General features: G+C 44.0%; 1 protein-coding gene across 1 annotated transcript in view; it reads left to right on the plus strand.

Annotated features, from left to right (window-relative positions):
- The window catches only part of CLVS1 (clavesin 1), a 99,507-nt gene that overhangs the window by 75,036 nt on the left and 1,836 nt on the right, over positions 1 to 22,635 (plus strand). Inside the window, exons 4-5 of the mRNA XM_064706155.1 lie at positions 4,730 to 4,840; positions 5,989 to 6,224. Coding sequence (XP_064562225.1) covers positions 4,730 to 4,840; positions 5,989 to 6,224 — 347 coding nt within the window. The remainder of the gene's footprint in view (positions 1 to 4,729; positions 4,841 to 5,988; positions 6,225 to 22,635) is intronic.

Consider the following 22,635-nt stretch of genomic DNA (forward strand, 5'->3'; position numbering starts at 1 on the left):
GCTCCACTGTGTTCATTCCTTTCTCTTTAGGCATGATAAAGAGGAGAATAATTGAGAACAGCAAAGAAGCAAATATATAAAGCAAAACAAAGACAAATCAGGCAAAAGAATAGGGCCATCAATGGCCCCAGTTTCATTAAATCAACTCAAACTCCGTTTGGACTATTTTCTCTCTCTCAGTTTGCCTATACTGCTCTGGGAAGGTGCCACTGCAACATTGATAGATAGATCCTTATTTTAGATCAATTTAAGTCCCAGTGAAGAAGGCCTGGTCTGACTGGGGAGTGAGCCAGCTGTCCAAGAAGATATCTGAAGTTCTTTCACTGAAGTGTGGATTGCGTGAGTGTACAGTGAGGTGGATTGAGAACTGGCTCAAAGGCAGATCCCAGAGGGCCATAATCAGTACCACAGGGTCAAGCTGGGGTCCTGTCACTAGTGGTGTCCCACAAGACTCAGTTTAACTTATTCATCAATGACTCTGATGAAGGGGCAGATGACTCCCCAGCAAGTGCAATAGGGCAAGAAGGAATGGGTAAAAACTGATGCAAGGTAAGTTCCACCTAAACATGTGGAAGAACTTCTTTCCTGTGCTCCACGGTGAGAACTGAACAGATTGCCCAGAGGAGTTGTGGAGTCTCCCTCACTGGAGATAGTCAAGGATCATCTGGACACAGTCCTGTGCCATGTGCTCTGGGATGACCCTGCTTGAGCAGGGAGTTTGGGCCTGATGGCTGTGGTCCCTTCCGGCCTGATCCATTCTGTGATTCTGTGATTCCCTGCTATTGCTAAAGAGCAGGTTATCTTGGTTAGGACTGGATTGGATGTATTTATCTGCTCTGTAATTTCATTGTTGAGCAACGTACTAATGTGTCCAGCCTTGTTTTCAGAGAAGACAGTCATGCCCAAAAATAATTAGAACAATCAATGTGTGCTATGTTTCATTTATAGCATTGGAATAAAACCCAGGTACATCCTCAGGATTGGGTATTTTTGACAAGGAATCAGGTTAAGAAAAGGCTCCATGATCCCAGAGTCCATTTCACAGTAGACTCCAAAAAATGTACCTCATTATAAAATACACCTTCCCAAGGAATCACAAGACATGAGAAATCAAAAGAGAATTCCTAAAAGCCAAAGCTCTCCAGCAGAAAATCAATTTCAGCTACTTTCACCTCGCCCCAGGGAAAGCAGCAGAGACACTAAGTGGGGTGTGGGAAATGTCTCATACATCCTGGAACTGCACAAGGCAGACCTCCAGACAGGAGCTTTACTTTCCAAGACAGCTCTGCTCTAATTAGGGACTTCTACAAAATTAGTATGTTGCAGTTCTAAACAGTTCTGGATGATTCCCATTTCAAATTTCTTTGGGTTTGGTTTTTTTTTTCCTTTCAAAAAAAAAGTCTTTGTCCTTGTGCTAATTGACAGGCTTACAAAAGCAGGTGGACTGAGGGATGAAGGTCAAATTGGACTTATTATGCTTAATAGGGCAAGGAACAAAGTTTAGAAGAAAGTTACACACACACAAAAAAATCTTCTCTTTTTTTTTTTTTTTTTTTTTGTTTGACTGTCATGCTTCCTTTTCAAGGGTATTTGTGCACGTTTTGGTGTACCTTCAAAATTAAAAGAAAGCAATTGCCTTTAAATAAAATTGTTATATTAAGGGCTTTCCTATAACACAGATAGTGAGATAGAAGCTAGTTTATAGACTCAACAATCTACATAGGGTGGACATAAAATTAATTTTCTATATAGGAAAGTGCATCCTGCTCCTTTTTTTCTAGAGGCAGACTGCTAGCTTAAACCTCTGGCTGGTTCCTATAATTCTCAGTATTTGGGCCATTCTGAGTATTATTAAAGCTGGTCGACATGTCCTAAAAAATACATGTTCCCCCTTGAAAATGAAGACTGACTGCTGTTTCTCACTAAAAATGATTAATATAATTTGTGCATTCCAGCAGGAAGGCAAAAATCCTTTCTTTTTCAGGTCAGTATAAATCTCTGCGTCTTAAAGTTATTCCCCTGCTTCCAATCTTTCTTTTCTTTACTTTCCTGTGCTTCAGACTCAGATTGGACTTTCTACACTGACATTAGCTGCTGCAGTACAGCCTGGGGACAGCTGTGACAATTTACTTCCAAAGAGCAAAGGTGTCAGAAACTTCTTCCTCATAGATACAGCTTGTGGGATGGCAGCCAGCTTGAAAAATATAGAATTAATAATAAATAAATAAATAAATAAATAAAGGCAAATATGGAACTTTCCAGTTTGTCTTAGGTTTGTTTTTTTTTTTTTTAGAATAATCTGTGAAAAGCTCCAAATCTTAAAAGCTTCATTCCCATGTGTGAGGAAGGCAACTGAATTTGTGAATTTTGCATGAGACGGGCATTTTAGGGCTCTGGTCTGCTATAAAACACAATTTTAGGTTATCACATGGTAAAAAATCACTTTGGGCTTCACACTTCTGTCAGTCCATGTGTTTTGCTAGCTGGGCTCAGACTCTCTGCAGCAATTTCTCAGCAATTAGTTGAAGCCACTGCAACATGCAGCACTTCAGCACTTTATCTCAGTCAGATCTGCATCCTAAAGTCTCATGAAAAGCAGTGGAAATACACTTTTCTTTATTGAAAACCCCAACAGGACTTATGTCATCCTGAAAGAGAATTATAGAATCATAGAATCACTGAACAGAATCATAGGGTTGGAAAGGATTTTAAAAGACATCTAGTTCCAATCGCTCTGCCATGGCAGGGATGCTGCTCATTAAATCACATTGCTCAGGATCACATTAAACCTGGCCTTGACCACTTTCAGGGATGGAGCATCCACAATTTCTCTGTTCCAGTTCCTCAGCACCCTCTAAGAAAAGAATTGCTTCCTAACAGCTAATCTAAACCAGTCTTCTTTTCATTTAAAACCTTGTCCTGTCACTATCTGCCCAGATAAGAAGTCTCTCTCCCTCCTTGCAGCCTCCCTAAGGCACTGGAAGTCTGAAATGAGGTCTCCCCAGAGCCTTCCCTTTCCCAGGCTGAACAACCCCAGCTCCCTCAGCCTGTTTTTGTAGGAAAGGTGCTCTATTCCTCTGATCATCTTTTTGGCCCTCCTCTGGACTCACTCTAACAGGTTGACATCTTTCATGGGCTAAGGACCCCAGGTGGGGTCTCAAAAGCTCAATTCATCATTTACTGGAATTTAAAATGGGATCACTTGTGATGTTACACTGCTTGTTCTCCTGTGTGCTGGCCTGATTACCCCATAGTTCTTCACAGAACATCCAATATGCAGATTTGTAATGATTTCAGATCTACTGACCTGTCTGAGGTGGAAATGTCTTATTTCACTGTATAGCAAAAGAAAAAGATATCACTTAGTGCCTGAGGCTGCTCACAAATATTATCCTAGTATGGTTTTAGATGTCAGCCAGGGCAAGCCACAGCTAGAGAGTGTGGAGAGTCCTCATGATGTGCCCTGGATTGAAGGAGGTTCTGTATGCATACATATTGCTAAATCTGGGGGAAAAATTGACCTTGAAGCAGCAGAGAAGCTCTGCAGAGCAGGTGTATAAGGGGATTTTTTCATATCATCTCACAAATCCACCCTGTATTCTCACCAGCTGTGCTCAATCTCTGATGCTCGGGAGGAAGGCGAGAGAAAGCCCCAGGACACCCTGTGCTAATTGTGGGGGGAAGGAACCTGCCTGAGTCCCAGAGCCAAAGCCCTGAAGGAGGAGACCTGATTATACTCTGCTTTTCCTGCTGAGCTGCAGGGGTTAGGAGCACACACAGGATGAGGACGGCTTCATCAGAATCTCCCTTCACAGCAGAGAGACAGGCTGCTCTCTTCCCCTTGCGAGCGTATTTGCACACAGCCGCAGCGGTCGTCCCATTATTTATGCCACGCAAAAAAAAAAAAAAAAAAAATCCTAGGCTCTTCCTTGACTGGCGTTTGTTGGGTAAGCTCGTAGGTGCAAAACACCCTTCGCAATGTGCAATAACCTGTAAAGACCGGCCAGCAGCCACCTCCCGTTGTCCTGGGCGTGGCGGGCTGGCGGAGGATGCTGCGGGACGCTGTGCGAGCGCCGCTCCAGCGGGACGCTCCCTGCATCTCAATGATGCCCGGGCTGTTCGTGCCGAGCCGGGCAGCGGCTCCCGCAGTTTCCATGGTGCTGCCATGGTGCGCTCTCCCCACACCTTCACTTATCAGCATTTCCCACCCATCCTCCTCCCTGTAACACGCTGCTTGCTCACCCCGAAAGGTCAGCCATTGTAATGATGATTTTAGCAGGGGGAGGCAGGGAGGCCGAGGGGTGAAAAGGTGAGCTCTGAGCAGCGCTGTGCGTGGGAACCGGGGGCTTGCCTTGCGCTCTACAATGAGAAATTAGAGAGCTTCCCCTCGTCACCCCCCGCTCACTTCCCAGGCCGGCCGAGTCAGATGCCCTGACGGAGTTAAAAAATGTTCGTGAGAAGTGGCTGGAGACCCGACTTTAAATCTTCAGCATCTCCTCGGCAATTGATGTGCCAGTGTGTGTAGGGGCGAAGGGACTGCCTCTGTCCGCAGAGGAAACTGATACAAACGCTTACAGGCATCTTTTTTGTTTCTCCATTTTCCTCCTGCCCCCTCCCAGAGCTCGTTTGCAGATGGACAGAGACAGATTTTTCCTCCGACTTTCATCCTATTGACTGCCGGAGTAAAGCACTGCATTTCTTAACTGCCTTCCTTTCTTTCTTTCTATAGGACAGCTTTCCTGCACGTTTTGGAGGAGTCCATTTTGTCAATCAGCCCTGGTACATCCATGCCCTGTACACGCTAATCAAACCATTCCTCAAAGACAAGACAAGGAAAAGGGTAACTAGATGGGGGTGAGGGTGGGGAGGAACCTGCAGACCTGGATTTCCAAGTAGCTGCCTGTTTTCTTTTCTAGTTTTTTTGGGGTTTTTTTTCCCTCTACATTTTCCATGTGGTATAAGAGAATTGCTTTTGTTATTAAAAATTAGAGTTTGGAATGGTCTGGATTGAATCAATAACTCAGCCAGGGACCAGAAATTTGTTATCACTAACAAAGCATGGATACATTTTACTGGGACATGCTCAGGGATAGAGAGAGCTGGCAATGTAGAGGGACTATCAGGCCTGGCTGAAGTTGCTTGCAAGCGAGGGAAAATTCAGTTCAACTCTTTTTGTAGGAGTAAAAATTCATATTTCATTCCTTCAGCAGGGTGACTGTTTTCACATAATGGTAATTCACTTGCTTCCACCAAAAGTACCCATGCCTGAAGGCTGGTTTTGCTCACACTGCCCAGGAGGCAGATCCTCTCCACTGAAACCCAAGTGAATTGGGGGTTCTGCAGTCATCCTGGCCATTTGTTCTCTGCAGTCTGTCAAACAACAGCTAAATAATCCCTCAGGAGACCCCAGAGTCCACCCTGAGGTGGATCTGACTAGGCAGGAAAAGGGTAGGACCCATCTGAAAGCAAAGAGGGATTAGAGAACCAAGTGTCGCTGAAGCAGCACCGAGTGGTGACACAGCCTGATACCTCCTGGAAGTGTCTGTGCTGGGGTGCAGGGCTAGAGGCCCCCTCAGATGCTGAAGTCCTACTCTTTATGCCTGCTTTTAGTAAGCTCCGCTGTCACCCTTTTCTTCTCACTGCTCTTCATGTAAGCCTCTATCCTCTTACAGTAGCAATAATCAGTCATAATTCCTGACTTCTGCCTCTCCTGATCTGGTACTTAAGAAACTGAAATTGTCAAGTGCCAAAAGCAAGCGAATCGGAGTTTACTGAAGTGTTAGTAGTGCCAGGCTAATTCTTCAGCTGCCCACCCCTAAGTTAATCCCCCCTCTTCTGCCAACTGAGTAAGCCCTGAGAGCTTTTGAAATTCCCACCTGAAGCTGCAGCGTCAACTAATGACGCTCCAGACATCATTAGTGCTGCTATTGTACTTAATGAAGTAAGGAGTGGGTGACGACTTTGAACTTTTTCTTTTATTTGTTAAAGATCTTTCTTCACGGGAACAACCTGAACAGCCTCCACCAGCTAATACACCCCGAATGCCTGCCCTCTGAGTTTGGGGGCACTCTGCCTCCCTACGACATGGGCACGTGGGCTCGAACGCTGCTGGGTCCCGACTACAGCGATGAGAACGAGTACACCCACACCTCCTACAACGCCATGCACGTGAAGCACGCCTCCTCCAACCTGGAGAGGGAGGCCTCGCCCAAGCCCATGAAAAGGTTGGTACTGCCCTCAAAATCAGCTCTTTTTGGCTCCCTGAACAGGTTAAATCTCACAGGAAGGGCTCATCTGGCTCAAAGGGAGGCAGTCATTTGGCAAACGTCGATGGTGAGGAGCGCTTCACTCTGGGCTGTGCTCGTGGTGTGGTGGGAGAAAGGAAGTCTCAGTGGAACCGTAATTACTTGTCTGATTACTGTGCATGAAAATGAGGGGAAATTAATGAGCCCCTGCACAGAGCATTACAGAAAGTACATCAGGGTGAGGTGCTGGCCTGCACGGTGCAGTGCACCCAGTGCAATTCAGCACTGGTCCCAATTCCTTCTGCTCCTCTGCTGCTGCTGGCCCGCTTGTTATCCATGAGGGATTTACCTCCTTGAAAAGCAGCTTTTGTACGATGAACACCACTGCCCTCTAAAGGGAAAAGGAGTTGGTCTTCTCTCTCTCCTTCTGCTCCCACTGCAAAGGCAGTTGCAGAGCTGCTCTTAAAATGCTCTGATTTTAATTCTAGTGATTGTGCATTCAGCTCTGAGTGCTCAAAAGGACACCTCTGGAGTGTGTTACCCTCAGTAGCTGGACTGATTGTGGGGATGGGGTCAGGAAGTTGGGTGCCTGGCACAGAGCTGTGGGTGGTATGGCTGAGCCAGCACCAGCTGCAGCGAGCCATGGCCATGCAGGCTTCCCTGTGTGAGTGTAACATCTGCACTTACCTCACCCCTGGCACCCCCTCCATGAAACTGCTTTCCCTACAGTGATGCTTTCCTCGCTGCTGCCACTTGATGAGTGCCGTGCTCACAGGCCCGGCGTCACTCTCCGTGACAGGGAGCGGCCATCATTTTGTCACAGCAAAATCAAAGCTGACAACACAGACAGGCCATAATGTCATGCAATTAATTTTGAAAGTCTTTCATCTTCAGAGGAAAAAAGAAATGCATTCTTGATTCACAGCTCCATTCCAGGTCAGAGGGATGCCACGCAGCTGTGTCTGCAAAGTGAGGCCTCGTGCTGGAAACACTAACACTTGTGACTGACTGCAAGAGCTCACAGGGCCGCAAGACTTTCAGGGTGTGAGCCTGCAGCCTTATCATGAAGAGGGGTGGCCACCTGCATTGTCAGCAGTCCTCACTCCTGACCACCAACTGAGGCTGGGAGACAGCATGAGTTTACAGAGCCTGCCCCAGAGAGATGAGTTTAAACCAATTTATTTTTAATAAATATTTTCAGTGAAATACACTGAATTATTTTAGAAAATTACTAAATATTTCTTTATTAATAAACTATATCCCCATTTATGTAGGTTTATAGAAAGAAATCTGCCATTTTTTAAAGCTCCAAATATGTTGAGAGCTGTTCACAGGTAAATCTTTTCTGAGGATCTGATCCTTGGCTGCAAAGAAGGGAGGGTCTTATTGTGCCCTCAGGGGAGAGCCTCAGCTTGAAAATTAGTTCAGTGCCAGAAAACCCTGCCTTGAGGCAAAGCCTTCTTTTATAATCTGTTCACTAATAAAAAAGTGCACTAATACAAATACGGGGAGGGGATGAATCTAATTTGTCATGTTGCCTCTGGGCAGACCAGATCTAACTTTTAGCCTAATTTTGTTACTCGGCGGTTAAGTCAGCCATCTGATCTTGCACCCCGTGGTCACTACTTGCTGTTAAAGGTGAAAAGTTCACAGCTCTAACAGATTTTCTCCTATGAGTATTTGCTTTGATTTTTCTTCTCCTGAAATTGTGGTTTGGTCCAATCACAGGTAAAAGCCTATGTTTAGAAAGCATGATTGTGTGCTTTATTGGATTTTATTTTTTTATCAGATTTATATCTAAGGCATCTTAAAAGGTCTCCAGACTTCTACCAGCATTACCTGTCTTTATATATCTCCCCTCCTTGCCTCTTTAGGTTCATATATCTCTAACAAAATGTGAAACTCAGGCTATGACTGAGATGTCTGGATACTCCAGTGAGGTTTGCACTAGGCATAGGTGATCTTCTGACATTATTCTTCATCTTAAATGTAACTCCCTCACAATTTTTCTATCATTTCTTTCCCTTATTAAAACAATTTCTAGTTTTATTGAAAATATCTCCTCTGGTCCTCCTGCCCTGGCATACACTCTAAGGCAACATGTTAATTTTGTGGTTTTTTCTGATGAAATGATCAGTTTAACAAAAAATAAAGGTAAAGGTCACTGACTTTTTCTTTAGCAATCGTGTTCCACTGAAAGGGACAAATATGCAAGGACTGAGCCTTCTTAGGTTTCTGCAATTCAAGGCTGAAAAGCCTGAACAATTACAGCACCTTTCCTCTCTGGCTGCCCAGACATCACTGCAGTTTGCCTGCCCTGTAACCAGCTGCAGGGGAGGGCAGTGCTTGTGAGACTTGGCTTTACCTGGGGGGCAGAAATTGCAGTGGCTGTTCCCAGCTGTGGCACTGTCCTGCTGTGTGACAGGATGCAGAGCTGCAGCCCCTCCTGGCTCTGTGGCCACTGGCTGTAAAGCCACCCAAGCCCATCCTTGCTGAAGCTGCCACTGGACCTTAGGAGTGTTAAAGCACCTGGAATCTTTGAGCTCAGTGCTGCTATAACAGCTGAGAGCCGTGACCACATGGATGTGTCCCTGTGAAATGAAATGCCACCATTCTCTACACCTGGAGAGAAGCTCGCCCTTGACACCTACTCCAAAAATAGTGTCTGGCAATTTTAGTAGCAGGGAGGCTGAGAAACCAAGGTAGGAATTATAGATTTGGAAGAAAATTGCCAGGAAATGGAATCAGAGAATGACTGACCAAAATAATGTAGTAGCCGTGTAACCCACATTGGCAAATGAATACAGGGGGGGAAGGAGGCCATTTTCAAGATGTTCCTGAGACCAAGCTGAGAACTAAAATAAATCTCCAAATGCAGGCCAAGTAAAAAATGAGGCACTAAGCAGAAGTGAGAGGGGCTGAAGCTGGAGCAGGTACCTGCCTGTAGGTTGGCTTTAGGACTGACAGCAGTGCTTCGGCTCCTGTCACCATGGCAGGGACATGTAAATTGAAATAAATTTACCTGAGAACTCTGGGGAGCATGAGGAAAGCAGAGGCCATAATTTTCCAGCAAGAAGCTATAGAAGACAGTGGTTTGTTTAACTTCAGATAGCAAAGGTTGAAATGGATTTGAAGGGAATAAAATCTGGGGAGAGAGAACAAATATTTGAGAAAAATGACAATTTAGGCATTAGGCATGAGGTCAAATGGTACCTAAGTTGATCAAAGTATACCTTGGCTGCAATTCAGAGTAGGCTTGCTAGCCATCAGAGGCCAGAAACAGTGTGCCAGTATGACAGTCTGACTGATGCAGGAGGGAAAGACTAATGTGAAGGGGCTACAGGAGATTAAACTTGCATAGCACAGTCTCATTAGATTCCAACTTCTGCTCCATTTAACAGCAATGGAACCAGAACATTATCTTCTTCCCAGTCACAGGAAGGGGTGGTTTTCCCTGTGACTTGCACAAGATTTGTTCTCAAGAAAGAGTCCTTGTTGACTTCAGAGAATGGAGGTGTTGTAGATGGGGAAAGGATTGAAAACCCTCTTAGAGAAAGGCTGCCACTGACTCTAGTCAGTGACATAATCTTGAAAATTTTGAGATTTGACAAGAGTCTACAATACAGAAAATCTTTAATCAAAACCATTGTGTTTTTCCACCAGTGGCCACATGAAGTCCCACTGGAGCAAAACCAAACCAGCGGAAATGGCGTTCCCATCTGCAGTATTGTCTGGGATCCCAAGTACACCATGAACAGATGGGAAACAAAGCAAAACAGCTGATGACTCCACATAATGAGTCTTAATTACCAGGGGGGGAGGGGGAACAACAATAATAAAAATCCATTCAGAATGTATGTTTGTTAAGATTCAGCTCAGTGAAGTCTGAAATATGCAAGGTAGTAAACATGCAACCCAGCATTAATACAGCAAATTTAGTTTAATCTGAGAGCCTGGCTGCATCCATCAGACAATTCTGGGGGCAGCAATGGCAACAGGCCCTTCCCCTATCTTGAGCCATCTCTTCTGAAGGGTCCACATCCATCCAGTAATCCTGTCACTCAGGAGTTTTGGGATTTCAGAGTCATGTAAATGGTGCAAAATTTGGAGCACAGGGAAGAGTATGACCTCCCTTTCAGCTGCGGCCAAGTCTTCTGTGATCTCTGATGGTCAGAAAGGGGCCTTGAGTCAACAGGGAGCTCACACAAAAGCAAAGCATTTGCCTGAGGCGTTCATGCTGGCTTTTGTTGATGAAGTGTTGTTTTTAAGAGCAGCTGGAGGTTTTATCTGGGTATGTAGTTTAACAAATAGTTATGGTGGATGGTTAAGCCTAGCAGTTAAAGAGTCAGTGACTGCTTTCAGCATATCATTGTGCCAAAAGGGCACAATTTTTTAGCCCCATTCTCCCAACAGTAGGAGATCCATGTCTGTAGTTATTTGGGTACCTAAAAGCAGTGGGGGAGCATCTTCAGGGTGAAGGGATGGATTCAGTGGCTGGGGAAGATGTGAAAGAGGTCTGTTCTTGGAAATTTCCTGTATTCTCCAGTGCCACCCTTGCTCTTACACTGGAGTCAAGCAGCAACAAGTATGCTGCAGCAGCACGTTCCCTCTCTGTGACTCACTTTTCTTTACAAGAACTGCCCTTCTTCAGCTGCATTCTTGATGTTTGAACTTGCTCCTCAGTCCAAGTGGTGAAGACCCTTCTCTGCCTTTGCTTGCTCCCTGCACAGGCACCAAGCACAGCCTGGGAGCTGAATGTTCCTTCTCTGCCCTCCCAGGTATCAAAAGAGCACTAGCTTTTAACCTGCTGCCAGTGCAAACAGGTTTGAAAATTTAGAATTGCCTTGCCGAGAAAGAAAATTTTACCAAACAACTACATGTATATTCTGGCTAAACAACCTGGGTTGTTTAATCAAACTTATTTAATCAAAATATAATTAATAGTAACTTTATTCAAATTTGGGGCTAAAAATTATTCTTAGGACAACATGGGTTGCAAGAGCATTACTAGCACAGAGTCAAGCTTATCAGAGACTGTAAATTCAGAGGTAGGGTAAAACTTTTAAAGTAGAGCCAAGTACACTAATTATGAACATGTACAATCGGTGCATTATGTTTTTCTATGTAAAATAAAAACTTATAGAATCATAGAACTGTAGAATAATTTAGGTTGGGAAAAATCTTTAAGATCACCAGGTCCAAGTTAATCCAAGTCCACCATTAAGCCTTGTGCCTAAGCACCACATCTATACATCTTTTAAATACCTCCAGGGAATGGTGTCTCCGCCACTTCCCTGGGAAGTCTGTTCCAATGTTTACAATCTCTTCAGTAAAGAAATTTTTTCCTAATACCTAATTTAAACCTCTCCTGGTAGAACTTGAGGCTGTTTCCTAAAGGACTTGAGCACCCAATGGCTTGACTACTAGGCTCATCAAAAGCCCCCATATTATGCATTTTGAAAATACAGTGAAAAAAGTCTGTTGGAATGCATGATGCTGAGTTACAGCATGAGGATTTTTATGTCCCAGATTAGAGTGAAAGGATTTTAAAGTACAGATGAGGGTTTAGCCATTATTGCCTCCTGATGTGTGTGTTTTCAAAAGCCCTGATATATTCAAATGAACTCACTGCTGAAACTAATTGCTGTTTCTCAGAAATGGGATCCTGCTTCCAGAAAGGATTTTACAACTGGTCCGCACTAATGCCGACTGGAACAGTTTTAGAACCAAAAGGGGCCATTCATGGGGGTGACTTATGTAAGGTTTTTATTTATTCAGACTTGTTTCTCCATATGCCCAGCTGGGCTCTGCAAGGCAGACCTTTCTAGTTGTTATCCTTAGTGTGACCTTAATGTTCCTTGGCCATATGTTTCTGCTTTTATGGGTCATGTTTTATGCCGGTTCACAGTCAGCACCAATTTACTGCAGAAGCAGTAAAATACCAGCAAATAAAAATCAGTATGAAAATGTGTGAACACTTCCCACTGCCCATGGATGGCAGCTGGGCTGCTCTGCTTGTAGCTGGGGTGCATTTCTACTTGTGTTGGGGCAAAAGGGAAAAACTTGTGATAAAATAACTCTATAATACACAAGACCTCTAACATAAGGCTTACATTCACTATTTTATTATAAATTATTTCAAACAAAGGAGAATTTCTGAATGCTTCTGCAGAAGTGCTTCCCCCATACACAGATGATGAATGAGACATGGATTGGTAGTAAAGAAGGTGTCCTAGGGACATGTATATCGTGTAATGTACGCATTATCTAGTAATATAGAGTTTAAAGTTATATATTCTCTTTAAAGTTTATAGCTTTTAAACAGAATCCAGAAAGAAGTGGAAAGCAGCCACTGGATCTGGCACATCAGCAGCTCCTAGGGAGGCTACAGGGGAGATGTTGCAGAATATCCTCAGGAACCTGGGGTGAGAGAAGCCAAGTGAGTTGCACAGCCGCAGCTGAACCAAGGACAGGAGGGACGGGCAGCTTGGCACTGGGGATGCCCTGGGATGAGGCAGGAAATCAGTTGCTCTCTGGGGACATTGGCAGTGTGGGCTTCATTCCATCTGTTTGCAGTACTCGATTCCCAGTGCATGGGTGCACAAACACAGGCTAGAGGTGAGAATGGCAGAACCAGTGCTGTTCAGGCTGCCTAAAATACTGTGCTGTAAATTATGTCTTCAACTGGCTATAAATTTGCCAAAAGTTTAGTAGTTTAGATTACAGACATGACACTTAATAAAACAAATGGTTTTACACTGCTTATGTCTTTTGCTGTCCTGTGAAAAATCTGCCTACATCTGTCTGAGTTACAAGCCTTTGAAAGGGCAATTCACACATGCCCTGTAGAAACATATTTAATTTTAGCATTTAATGGCCCCGCAGATTGCCTCATGCTTTAGCTTGGCCTCCCAACATAAATAAACTTGTTCAGCTTGTGTTGATGGTTCAATGCCCACAATGTGCATCTCCTGCCTAGGCCGTGGGGTGTAGAGGGCTTTTGTAATTACAACTTTTACTTGTGATCACAATTGTCTCTGCACTAGGCCAATCCATGGCATGGAGCCAGGAACTGGAAGACTGACACCTTTTGCTTGCAGAGCTTCATCCTCCCTGCTGCTGGCAGCAGAATTGGAGAGAAGAGGATTTAGTGGTGAACCCACCTGTGTACTGGAGACTTGGGTCACTGGGGTGGGAGCCACAAGGCACACTGAAAGATGATGTGGGCACAAAGGACTGGAAGCAGATGGGCTAGGACGCACACTTGGTGGGCAACAAATGGCTGGTGGAGACCAGGTTCAGTCTGTTGGGTACAACCCTTGAGAAGCAGACCCTGCTCTCCCTCTCCCCCTGAGCCCCTGTGTCAGCCTGGCAAGTAGCTTGAGCCAAATTTCACACAGACTGTGAGATTGCACATTGCTTGTTTTCAACATGCCAAGCTATAGACTGTGGGGTCTAATTTCCAGAAATACTCAGCACTTGCCTGCAACAGAAATCAATGGGACATGTGCTTTGAACCCACAAGCTGCCACTTAAGGCTGAGGGCTCTGCAAAATCAGACCTTCAACGCTGGGCACCCCATTGGAGGAACATTTACGCCCTAACCTCACTATGTTTCAGCTCTCCACATGCAAAATGAAAATCAAAAGAAAACCCACTCTCACAGTCATGCTATGGCAGTAAATGAATGAGCATTTAGGAGGCACACAAGTACTGCATTGATAAACTCCACAGAAAAGCTCAGGAGGGAATTAAAAAAGGCTATCTTCAGAGCAGGCTTGGGACTAATATGCAGCAAATGTGTCACAGAGCCACACGCTGAATCACCACAAGAAAGCAGAATGAAAAGGCACTGACTAGCACATCACAGTGTATGCTGAGCACTGAGGGAGGAAAGAGCCCTCTGAGAAAGAGCAGAGTGTGCTCCTGGGAGCAGGGTGCAAGGCACAGGTCTCAACACCCACACACACCTGGCCAAGGGACTGCAGCTCCCACAACCTACATTTTAGTTTTTCATGCTGTGGTGGTGCTTGACTTTCCACTCTAAATAGTGCATCTGCAGGGCTGCTTTCATGCTGTAGTGCTGTTCTTCTGAAGGACAGGAAACTTTTGATGTACCATGGGGAAGTAGAAAGACTTATCCCCTTTGCTCTTGGTGCTCTGTCCTCCCTGGTATTGCCACATATTAGTGAAGAGACTATGACTCAGTGGCAGTTCTGGTTGAGATGCTGAGAACTGGAGTCACTGGAATGGGAGCTAGAAATGGCAGACTGAAAGATGGAGCAGGAGTAAAGCACTGGATTGTCTGGGAAAAGGAGGCCATTAGGCTTGACAGAGAGCTTGGTGGGCAAGGAAATGGGGATAAACAGGAAAAGCATGAGTGCTCATGACAAGTGCATGTGTGTTCGTGTGTGAATATTCATAAAGTGTGAGAAGAAATTTTTTTCATTATCTGGCCTGAATTTCTTTTTTTTTGACATCAAATTCAACACTTCATAATAGCTCTGTTGAATCTGATGTAAATTGGTGTTTGCTGCTGCAGGGTTGTCTTTGTTTGATCCTGTGACTAGGCTTACCATGTGATAGGGGACATATTGGATTCCAGAGGACTAAGGGTATTCCAGGAAATCCTTGCTGAAGCAGGTGTTGCTATTCCTTCTGTGAGAAAAAAAGCATTTGGAAAAGTCAGTCTATAGCAGAGAAGGGAAATGGCCAGGAAAAGCTCCCACTCATGCCATTTCCCTGCCCTGGACTGAGGCTAGATCTTGTCACAGAAGCTCAGAACACTTAGAAGAAGGAGATATTGGGCAAATCCACTCTGATGAAAAAAGACTGAGATATGCACCTTAATTCCAAGGCTGCTGGCAAATACCAACTCCTGTCCTCATTTCTCAGGGATAGGCCCTGCCAGAGGAGTCTGGCTGTGTTTGCTCTGCATATGCTCTGGTTCCATCTGGGTCTCAGTGGCCTTAGGGCATGAGACTGTATGTGCTGTGTCACACACTTAAGCATTTCTGTATGTTTATACAACTCAGAGTGTCTGCAATAAGCTGAGAACTTCTCCTAGCCCATCAGAAACTGTTTTTACAGCAAGTGCCAAAGGATACACACCACATCCTTGGAGGGCAGTGTGGGCTAAGGGACAGGTCAGAGCTGGGTGCTCAGACAGCCAGGCCATGGTTAGAGCCAAATGTGGTGCAGTGTCATCCCTACCCCTCTTTGTGCACACCCTGCAGTGAGCTGTGCTCAGGGTTTATGTGGAGAGAAGCAGCTGTGGCCAGCTCTCAGGTACAAAGGGACATGGCAAGAGCTGGTTTGTGCAGGGAGGATCAGGAGTTTTGTGCTGGGGTTCACTCTGCAGCAGCTGCCTCTTCAGTGAGACCTCTCACTAGGGTGTGCTTAGCACCAGGGAGAAAGATTGTCACTGCTGCCAGAGTGGCCACAAAGTCAGCTTCCATTTGGGAAGTGCAGCAGCTTGCACCACTGTCCTGAGGGCAGAGCCTTGGCAGCAAGGTGATGCCAGAGTTTTCGCACTGCTCTTGCCCCTGGGCCCCTAAACATTGGTGCTGCTGCATCTCTTTGCAGTGCTGAGATTGGTGTACCAAAGCTGCCCCTCTGGGCAGGTCTCTGTGGCACAATACTCTGCTGTCTTAATGCACAGCTGTGAGCCAACACCAGTGTAGAAGCTGTAAAATTGCTTTGGCAAGAGATTTGAGCAGTGTTTGTGGGCCTGGGCACAGAACCCCATGCCATGGCTGCTGCACTGCGATTGTGCCCTGCTGAGCAGGGCTTGCCGAATCTGCCCACACCACCTGGGGAACATTTCCTTTCCAAGCACCTTCAATAACAAAAGGGTACCTTTGGCCACAATCACTTCACACGTGTACATCTGCACTGTTTCTGTGATACCAAGGAGAAATCCTTGTTTTCCCCGTGCAGTGAAGCCATATACTTGAGTGAGGTGTGTTGCAGAACACACTGAGGTGCTACACCCACCTCTACAGTCTGATGGAGGGAGAAAGGCAGAAAAATGTCCCTCACACCTTGTCAGCATAGATGTTCATGAGTGTGATTTAAAAAAATATGTTCTGTAAAGGGAATGAATGACTGGGAGATGAACAGCCCTAAGGTACTGGTGAAATCTGAATGGAATTTAAGTGAAATGAGCAGATGGGAGGTGAGAGGTAGAAAACAGAGTCACTCAATGTGATCTACAGTGTGTCACTCTGAGAGCTTGAAGCCTCCTGAATTTAGGGAAGAAGACATGCCACCCTCCTTTTTCATTCACGAACCCTTGAAAGGAAGCCCAGCACAAAGACATCTTCACTCCTGTGGGCTGCAGCACATCAACATTCCTGTGAAGAGCATAAAATGAGGGATCAGAGAATTGGAGGATGTCTCTAAAGACAAACATGCTGTGATACACTGGCACTTACTGTTGGTTCAGTCCAGGACTTTGTACTGTGTTTTTTATGGGAAACAAACCTGATACCCAGCAAACATCAATTCCTGTGAGCTGATTGACTGCAGCTATACTCTGAGAAGAGCCTTCTGAAAACAGCACAGCTAGGAGTCTGCATCCAGTCTTCTTGCATGGTTTTTGACTGAATTGGAGAGAGTTGCATAAAAGTGGCCACACACATAAAGCCATCTGTTCTCTTAGACATTGATGTACATACCTATGCAGTGTTGTCATCTGAAATATATGACCAGCCTGCTGGAGAAACAGCTGGGTATTGTTGATTTTCCAGACTTCCAAATATTCTTGCTGAGCAGTAAAACAACCATGGGGGGTTTGATTGACGCTTTAAATGGACCACACTCAAATGGTACCTAGGGTTCAGAAGTGAGACTGAGAATTCATTCCTCTTTCCATTTTCATTTTGTTCTCCTAAGAAAGGTTACCTAGCCTTGGAATCTAGATTAGTAAAGTATATAGGCATTGACTTGTCTTTTAATTATTTCAGATTTAGCTCCTAGTCCACTGTGATCACGTATTCTTACAGGAGCTAAGTCTCCCACAGGGATCAGGTTAAGGAAAGACAGGCACAGTGTCTGCCAGCTGAGGGCACTGACCCTATCTGTGTGATACAAACAATTGTCTACTTCTGTTAAAATTTAAGTCAACCAGATTCTCCATAGCCAAGGATCTTTCAAACTGGTTACTGAGAATTTTTAGATGAGAAAGGAAGGAAACCAGAAGGTTTTGAATTCACATATAATCTCTGATAATTCCAGAGCTGCAGAACACACAGGACAAGTGTCACGTTTCTGGTGAGTACTGAAGGTAATATAGTGAAGGTGAATAATGAAGTTGTGAGGCAGTTGTGGCTGTGATATGTAGGAAACATTGCCTCACAAGTCATGAAATCTGTTCTTCCTGGTTTTAACAGATGAGAAAGCATCAGGGCAGGGACTCCAATGCAGGTAACCCATGAATCATATTTTTATACCATATGTTTAGAACAAGTCAGATGAACAGCACCCCAAGAATGTTTATTTCTCTGCCATTTACAGCACAGAGTGACCATAGATGTCTGATAATGAGATGAATCAAAACACAAGTGACTAAAATATATTGACAGGAGAAGGCCAGTGTTCTTTCTGTTTCCTGCTTAGATGATTAGTTCATATCTGGCTCAGGTCAAAATGACCTGGACATTTCTTGAACATGACAAAGTAGCTGCATTCATGCTGCAAAGTATAATCAGGCACTATGATGGCCTCTTGGCCTCCATCTGTTACTCCAGGATGACATGAATCCTCTACAAGTCTTTTATAATACCAAGAGCCATAACCTTCAGTTATCTAATCAGTTGTTTTGGATACCCTATGGTGCCTTAAATGGCCACAGATATCTATGTTTAGCAGCTGAATGTCATCCACACTGTGAAGGCTGACACCCCAAAGGTACAATTGACTTGTAAAGAAAATAGTTGCCCTGTCAGGATAGAGAAAGATGAATTGGGATGGTTAGGAAAAGTTGGTATTTCTGTGGGCACAGATTCACAAAAAGGTTGAGGAAGAAACCTCTGGAGATCTTCTACCCAATCCCCTGCTCAGTGCAGGGTCAGCTAGAGCAGTTGTCCAGGATAGTGTCCATCTGGATTTTGAATATCTCTAAGCATGAAGATTCCACAACCACTCTGAGCAATTTATTTCTGTGTTTAAACATTCCCCAGTAAAAACTGGAAGTTCCTGTATTTTTATCTATGCCTGTTGCCTCTTCTTTCACTGAGTATCACTGAGATTATTTGTTTGTGTTCTACTATTCCGCCCCATCCCAAATATTGATATGGAAAGACAGCAAAACAGAAATGCCCTTGTCTGGTGCCATGAACAACTTCTGCTGGCCATGGGATACCACCAGAGCAGTGTCCACTGCATTGACAGGGCCAAAGACTAACCCCTGCTTGCCAAACAAGGGAAGTTTTGTACTGCTTATTTACCATTTAAAATCAAAATTACTTAAATTGTTGTGCAAGAGGGTGCTTTGAATGCAAAGATAGTTGCAATTTACAAAGATTAGCCAGGGCAAAGGTACTTTGGTGTCTTACTACAATTTATTTTTCAATAGGTTAAGGTGCAATTAGATACACACACACACCTTTTCAAGAACCATGAACAGGTTGTCTCAAAAATGTGAAATGTTGTTGTGAAGTCCTCTGAATAAAATGTTAATGCAGCTAAAACAGGGAGCAGTACTTTTAAAATAAGTCACTTGTGTTTTGATTCATCTCATCATCAGACATCTATGGTCACTCTGTGCTATAAATGACAGAGAAATAAACATTCTTGGGGTCCTATTAGTCCTAGGCTCAATGCTAGAGCCAGTATACAAACCCCCTTAAAGTGTGTAAACTTGCACATACCTAGAATGTGACTGCTTTCCTTGAACGAAACATGTGCGCTAGATACACAAAAGCCAGATGAAACCAACAGAAAGATTGCTTCTTCCAAATAGTACTTTTCTTATATAAATTTCTAGAGTAAAAAAATACAGGGAATCTCAATGCCCAGAGCTGAAGGGCCATGACTGTGAGAATGATCAACTCCCAGCTGACCCTGAACTTGTGCAGGATCTGCTGCTCCAGCTGGATCCCTGCTAATCCATGGGGGCTGATGGGATTAATCTGAAAATCCTCAAAGAGTTATCTGATGTCACTGCAATGACTCTCTAGATAATTTTTGAGTGGTCTTGGTGATCTGGAGAAGTCCCAGCTGACCAAAAGCTGGCAAATGTCCCAGTTTTCAAGGAGGGCAAGAAGGAGGAAATTTCAGGCCTGTTAGTCTCCCTTCAGTGCCCAGTAGAATCACAGGAAAAAATATTCTGGCAGTAGTGAAAACTACCCGGAGGATAATGCAGTCATTGGTCCCATTCAGTGTGGTGATAAGGGGAAAATCTTGTGTGTCAAACCAGATATCCTTCTACCACAGAGTAACCCACTTAACTGAACAAGGAAAGTCAGTTAATGAGACCTTTTTGGAATTCAGCAAAGCTTTTGTTGTTGTCTATTACAGTGTCCTTCTTCTTGAAAAAATATCCAATACTCAGCTGGATAAATGCACCATGTGATGGGTGAGCAACTGGCTCAGGGGTCAGGCACAAAGAGTTACAGTGAATGGGGTGACATCAGGCTGGCAAGCTGTCACTAGTGGGGTTCTGCAGGGCTCCATCCTCAGCCCTGTGCTCTTCAACAGCTTCTTTAACGAGGTGGATGCAGGACTGGAAGGAATACTTAAAACAATCAATGGGAGGAGCTGCTGACTGCCTTGAAGGCAAGGTGGCCCTGCAGAGAGTCATTGAGAAATTAGAGAGATGGGCAATCACCAACCATATGGAATTTAACAAGGATTCTGCACCTGGCATGGGGCAGCCCTGGTTGTGTGAACAGTGTGGGGAACAAGAGCTTGGAGACAAATGCTGTGGAAAGGGACCTGGGCTCCTGGTTGGTGGCAAGCTGAATGTGAGTCAGCAGTGCCCTGGCAGCCAGGAGGGCCAAGTGTGCCCTGGGGTGCAGCAGGCACAGCATCACAGCCAGGCGAGGGAGGGGATTGTCCTGCTCTGCTCTGGGGCAGCCTCAGCTCGAGTGCTGGGGGCAGTTTTGGGTTCCACAATATAAAGCTATTAAGCTATTAATGAGTGTTCAAAGGAGGAATGAGGATGGTGAAGGGACAGGACAGGAAGCCACATGAGGACCAGCTGAGGTCACTTGGTTTTTCAGCCTGGAGGAGATGGGGAGACCTCATTGTGGTCTGCAGCATCCTTATGGGGGGAAGTGGAAGGGAAGGAAGTGATATCTTTACTCTCCTAACCAGCCACATAACCTCAGGAAAGGGCATGAAGCTGAGTCAGGTTATTTTGGATATCAGAAGAAGATTTTTCACCCAGAGTGTGATTGGGCACTGGAACAGGCTCCCCAGGGAAGTGGTCACAGCACCAGCCAGACAGGATTCAAGAGGCATTTGGACAATGCTCTCAGGCACAGGGTGTGACTCTTGGGGATGGTCCTCTCTAGGGTCAAAAGTTGGATTCGATGAACCTCGTGGGTCCCTTCCAACTCCGCACAATCTGTGATTCTACATTTACTGGTGAGCTGAAAATGCTTTCTGCAGCAGTGGCTGAGAATACTGCAAATCGTCTTTTCTCTGTCATTACATAAAGTAAAGCTATAGAATGAATTCAGGATGTTTTAGGACAGTGAAATATATATCTCATGGTAAGTTATTACATTAGATTGTGAGCTGCATTGATTCATATCGTCAAAACCTGACAATCTACATTTTTAATACTTACCACAGTAAGAAGAATGTGAACAAAATTATTTTGGAATCTTTTTCGGAATTGACTGATTTTTTTATTTTTCTATATAAAAAAGTAAGTTAAAAATAAAACTGGAAACACTTTTCAGCAAAGAAACCCCTGATGTATTTGGAAAATGGAAATCCAAACACAAATCCTTTTTTGTGTCTTAGAAAATAGCAGCAATTGTTCAAACCATGACTGTGCCCTACAGATAGATATCAGAATTTTAGAATAGCAATCTAAGCAGCTTTTAGCAGAAACAAAAAAGAAATTTTTACTGCAGAGCTTAGTAGATACAAAAATCTCAGTTGGATCCCTCTCCACGTTATTCAGAAGGGCTGGGCATAGCATTTGAATTATTTGGCTTTTGGGCTTTGGAGGTCAGGTGGGTTACAACATATTTACTCAATGCTGTGATTTTTGTTTCTGTGTAAAAAGAAACAGCATAGCATCTAAACAGAGAATTTAGGATTATGTTGCTCCCAAGGTGGTGTGCATCCAAGTACCATTGTGGTGGAGAGACCTGTATTTTGCTGTTAGAGAATGCAAGAATTTTTGTGTGTAATAAGATGAAAGCAGAGATGATCAACAGTGATCACAAAAGGAAAAATTTTCAGATTTTTCACAGTTGACTTAGAGCAGAAATTTTCAGCTTGCAGCTGGGAAATGCTGCAAAGGACACACAACTTTTTATATCCATTGAAGGGCAGTGGGTCAGACAGAAAAAATATACTAGTGATGAATACTATTTAATAATAATTTAATCTGGTAGTCAAAAAGAAAATAAAAACCTGGTGATGTTGTGATTTCAGTCCATTCCATAACAGTTTGAAAGCCACATGATTATTTTTTGCTGCCTCATACTAGAAATATGTAAATTGCCATTTAGCATAATCTTCCAAATCAGTTGCTTGTCTATATTAAAATGCAACCATAAATCACTATTCATGTCACATATCTGTAAAAAATATGCAGTGAAAACATTTGGGCAAACATAATTTCTTTGAAAATTATGGCATAAAGTCTCCCATTGAGCATCCAGTTTTTGTTATCTTTCTTTGGAGATTTTTTTTTAATGAAAATTTTTTATTATGCTTTAATGAAAGCTCCAGGCATAAGAATAGGAATAATTATCATACAAGTAATTCACAGTCACGATATTCAGTCCTGCAGTAGCAAAGGATGTAATTTATTAAGGATTCTTATCAAAAGAGAGGTGACATCTAATCTCACAAAATAGCTAAAGCATAAATGAAAAATTGGGAACTACAAATGCATCATGTATAGAATGACAGCTACTCCTAATTCTAAAAGCTAACCGTGAGAAAACTGGCTCTCTATAACAATACTATGCATTATGTGAATGCCTGGTCTGGATGACTCTATCATCGCTTATGAAAAAGTTCCCTTTCTAAAAGTACCAGATTCACTCAGAGATCTTGCTCTGAAGCTCATTGTCTCCTCCAAATTGGGAGGCAACTCCTAGCACAAAACACAGAAAATGGAGGATAACAAACCTCTGTAACAATAAATTCATCAGATCCTCTTTCCAAAGCTCAACAAGCAAACATTACAGCACACAGA

The sequence above is a fragment of the Zonotrichia leucophrys genome, chromosome 2 (assembly GCF_028769735.1).
Source record: "Zonotrichia leucophrys gambelii isolate GWCS_2022_RI chromosome 2, RI_Zleu_2.0, whole genome shotgun sequence".
NCBI classification, from domain to species: domain Eukaryota; kingdom Metazoa; phylum Chordata; class Aves; order Passeriformes; family Passerellidae; genus Zonotrichia; species Zonotrichia leucophrys.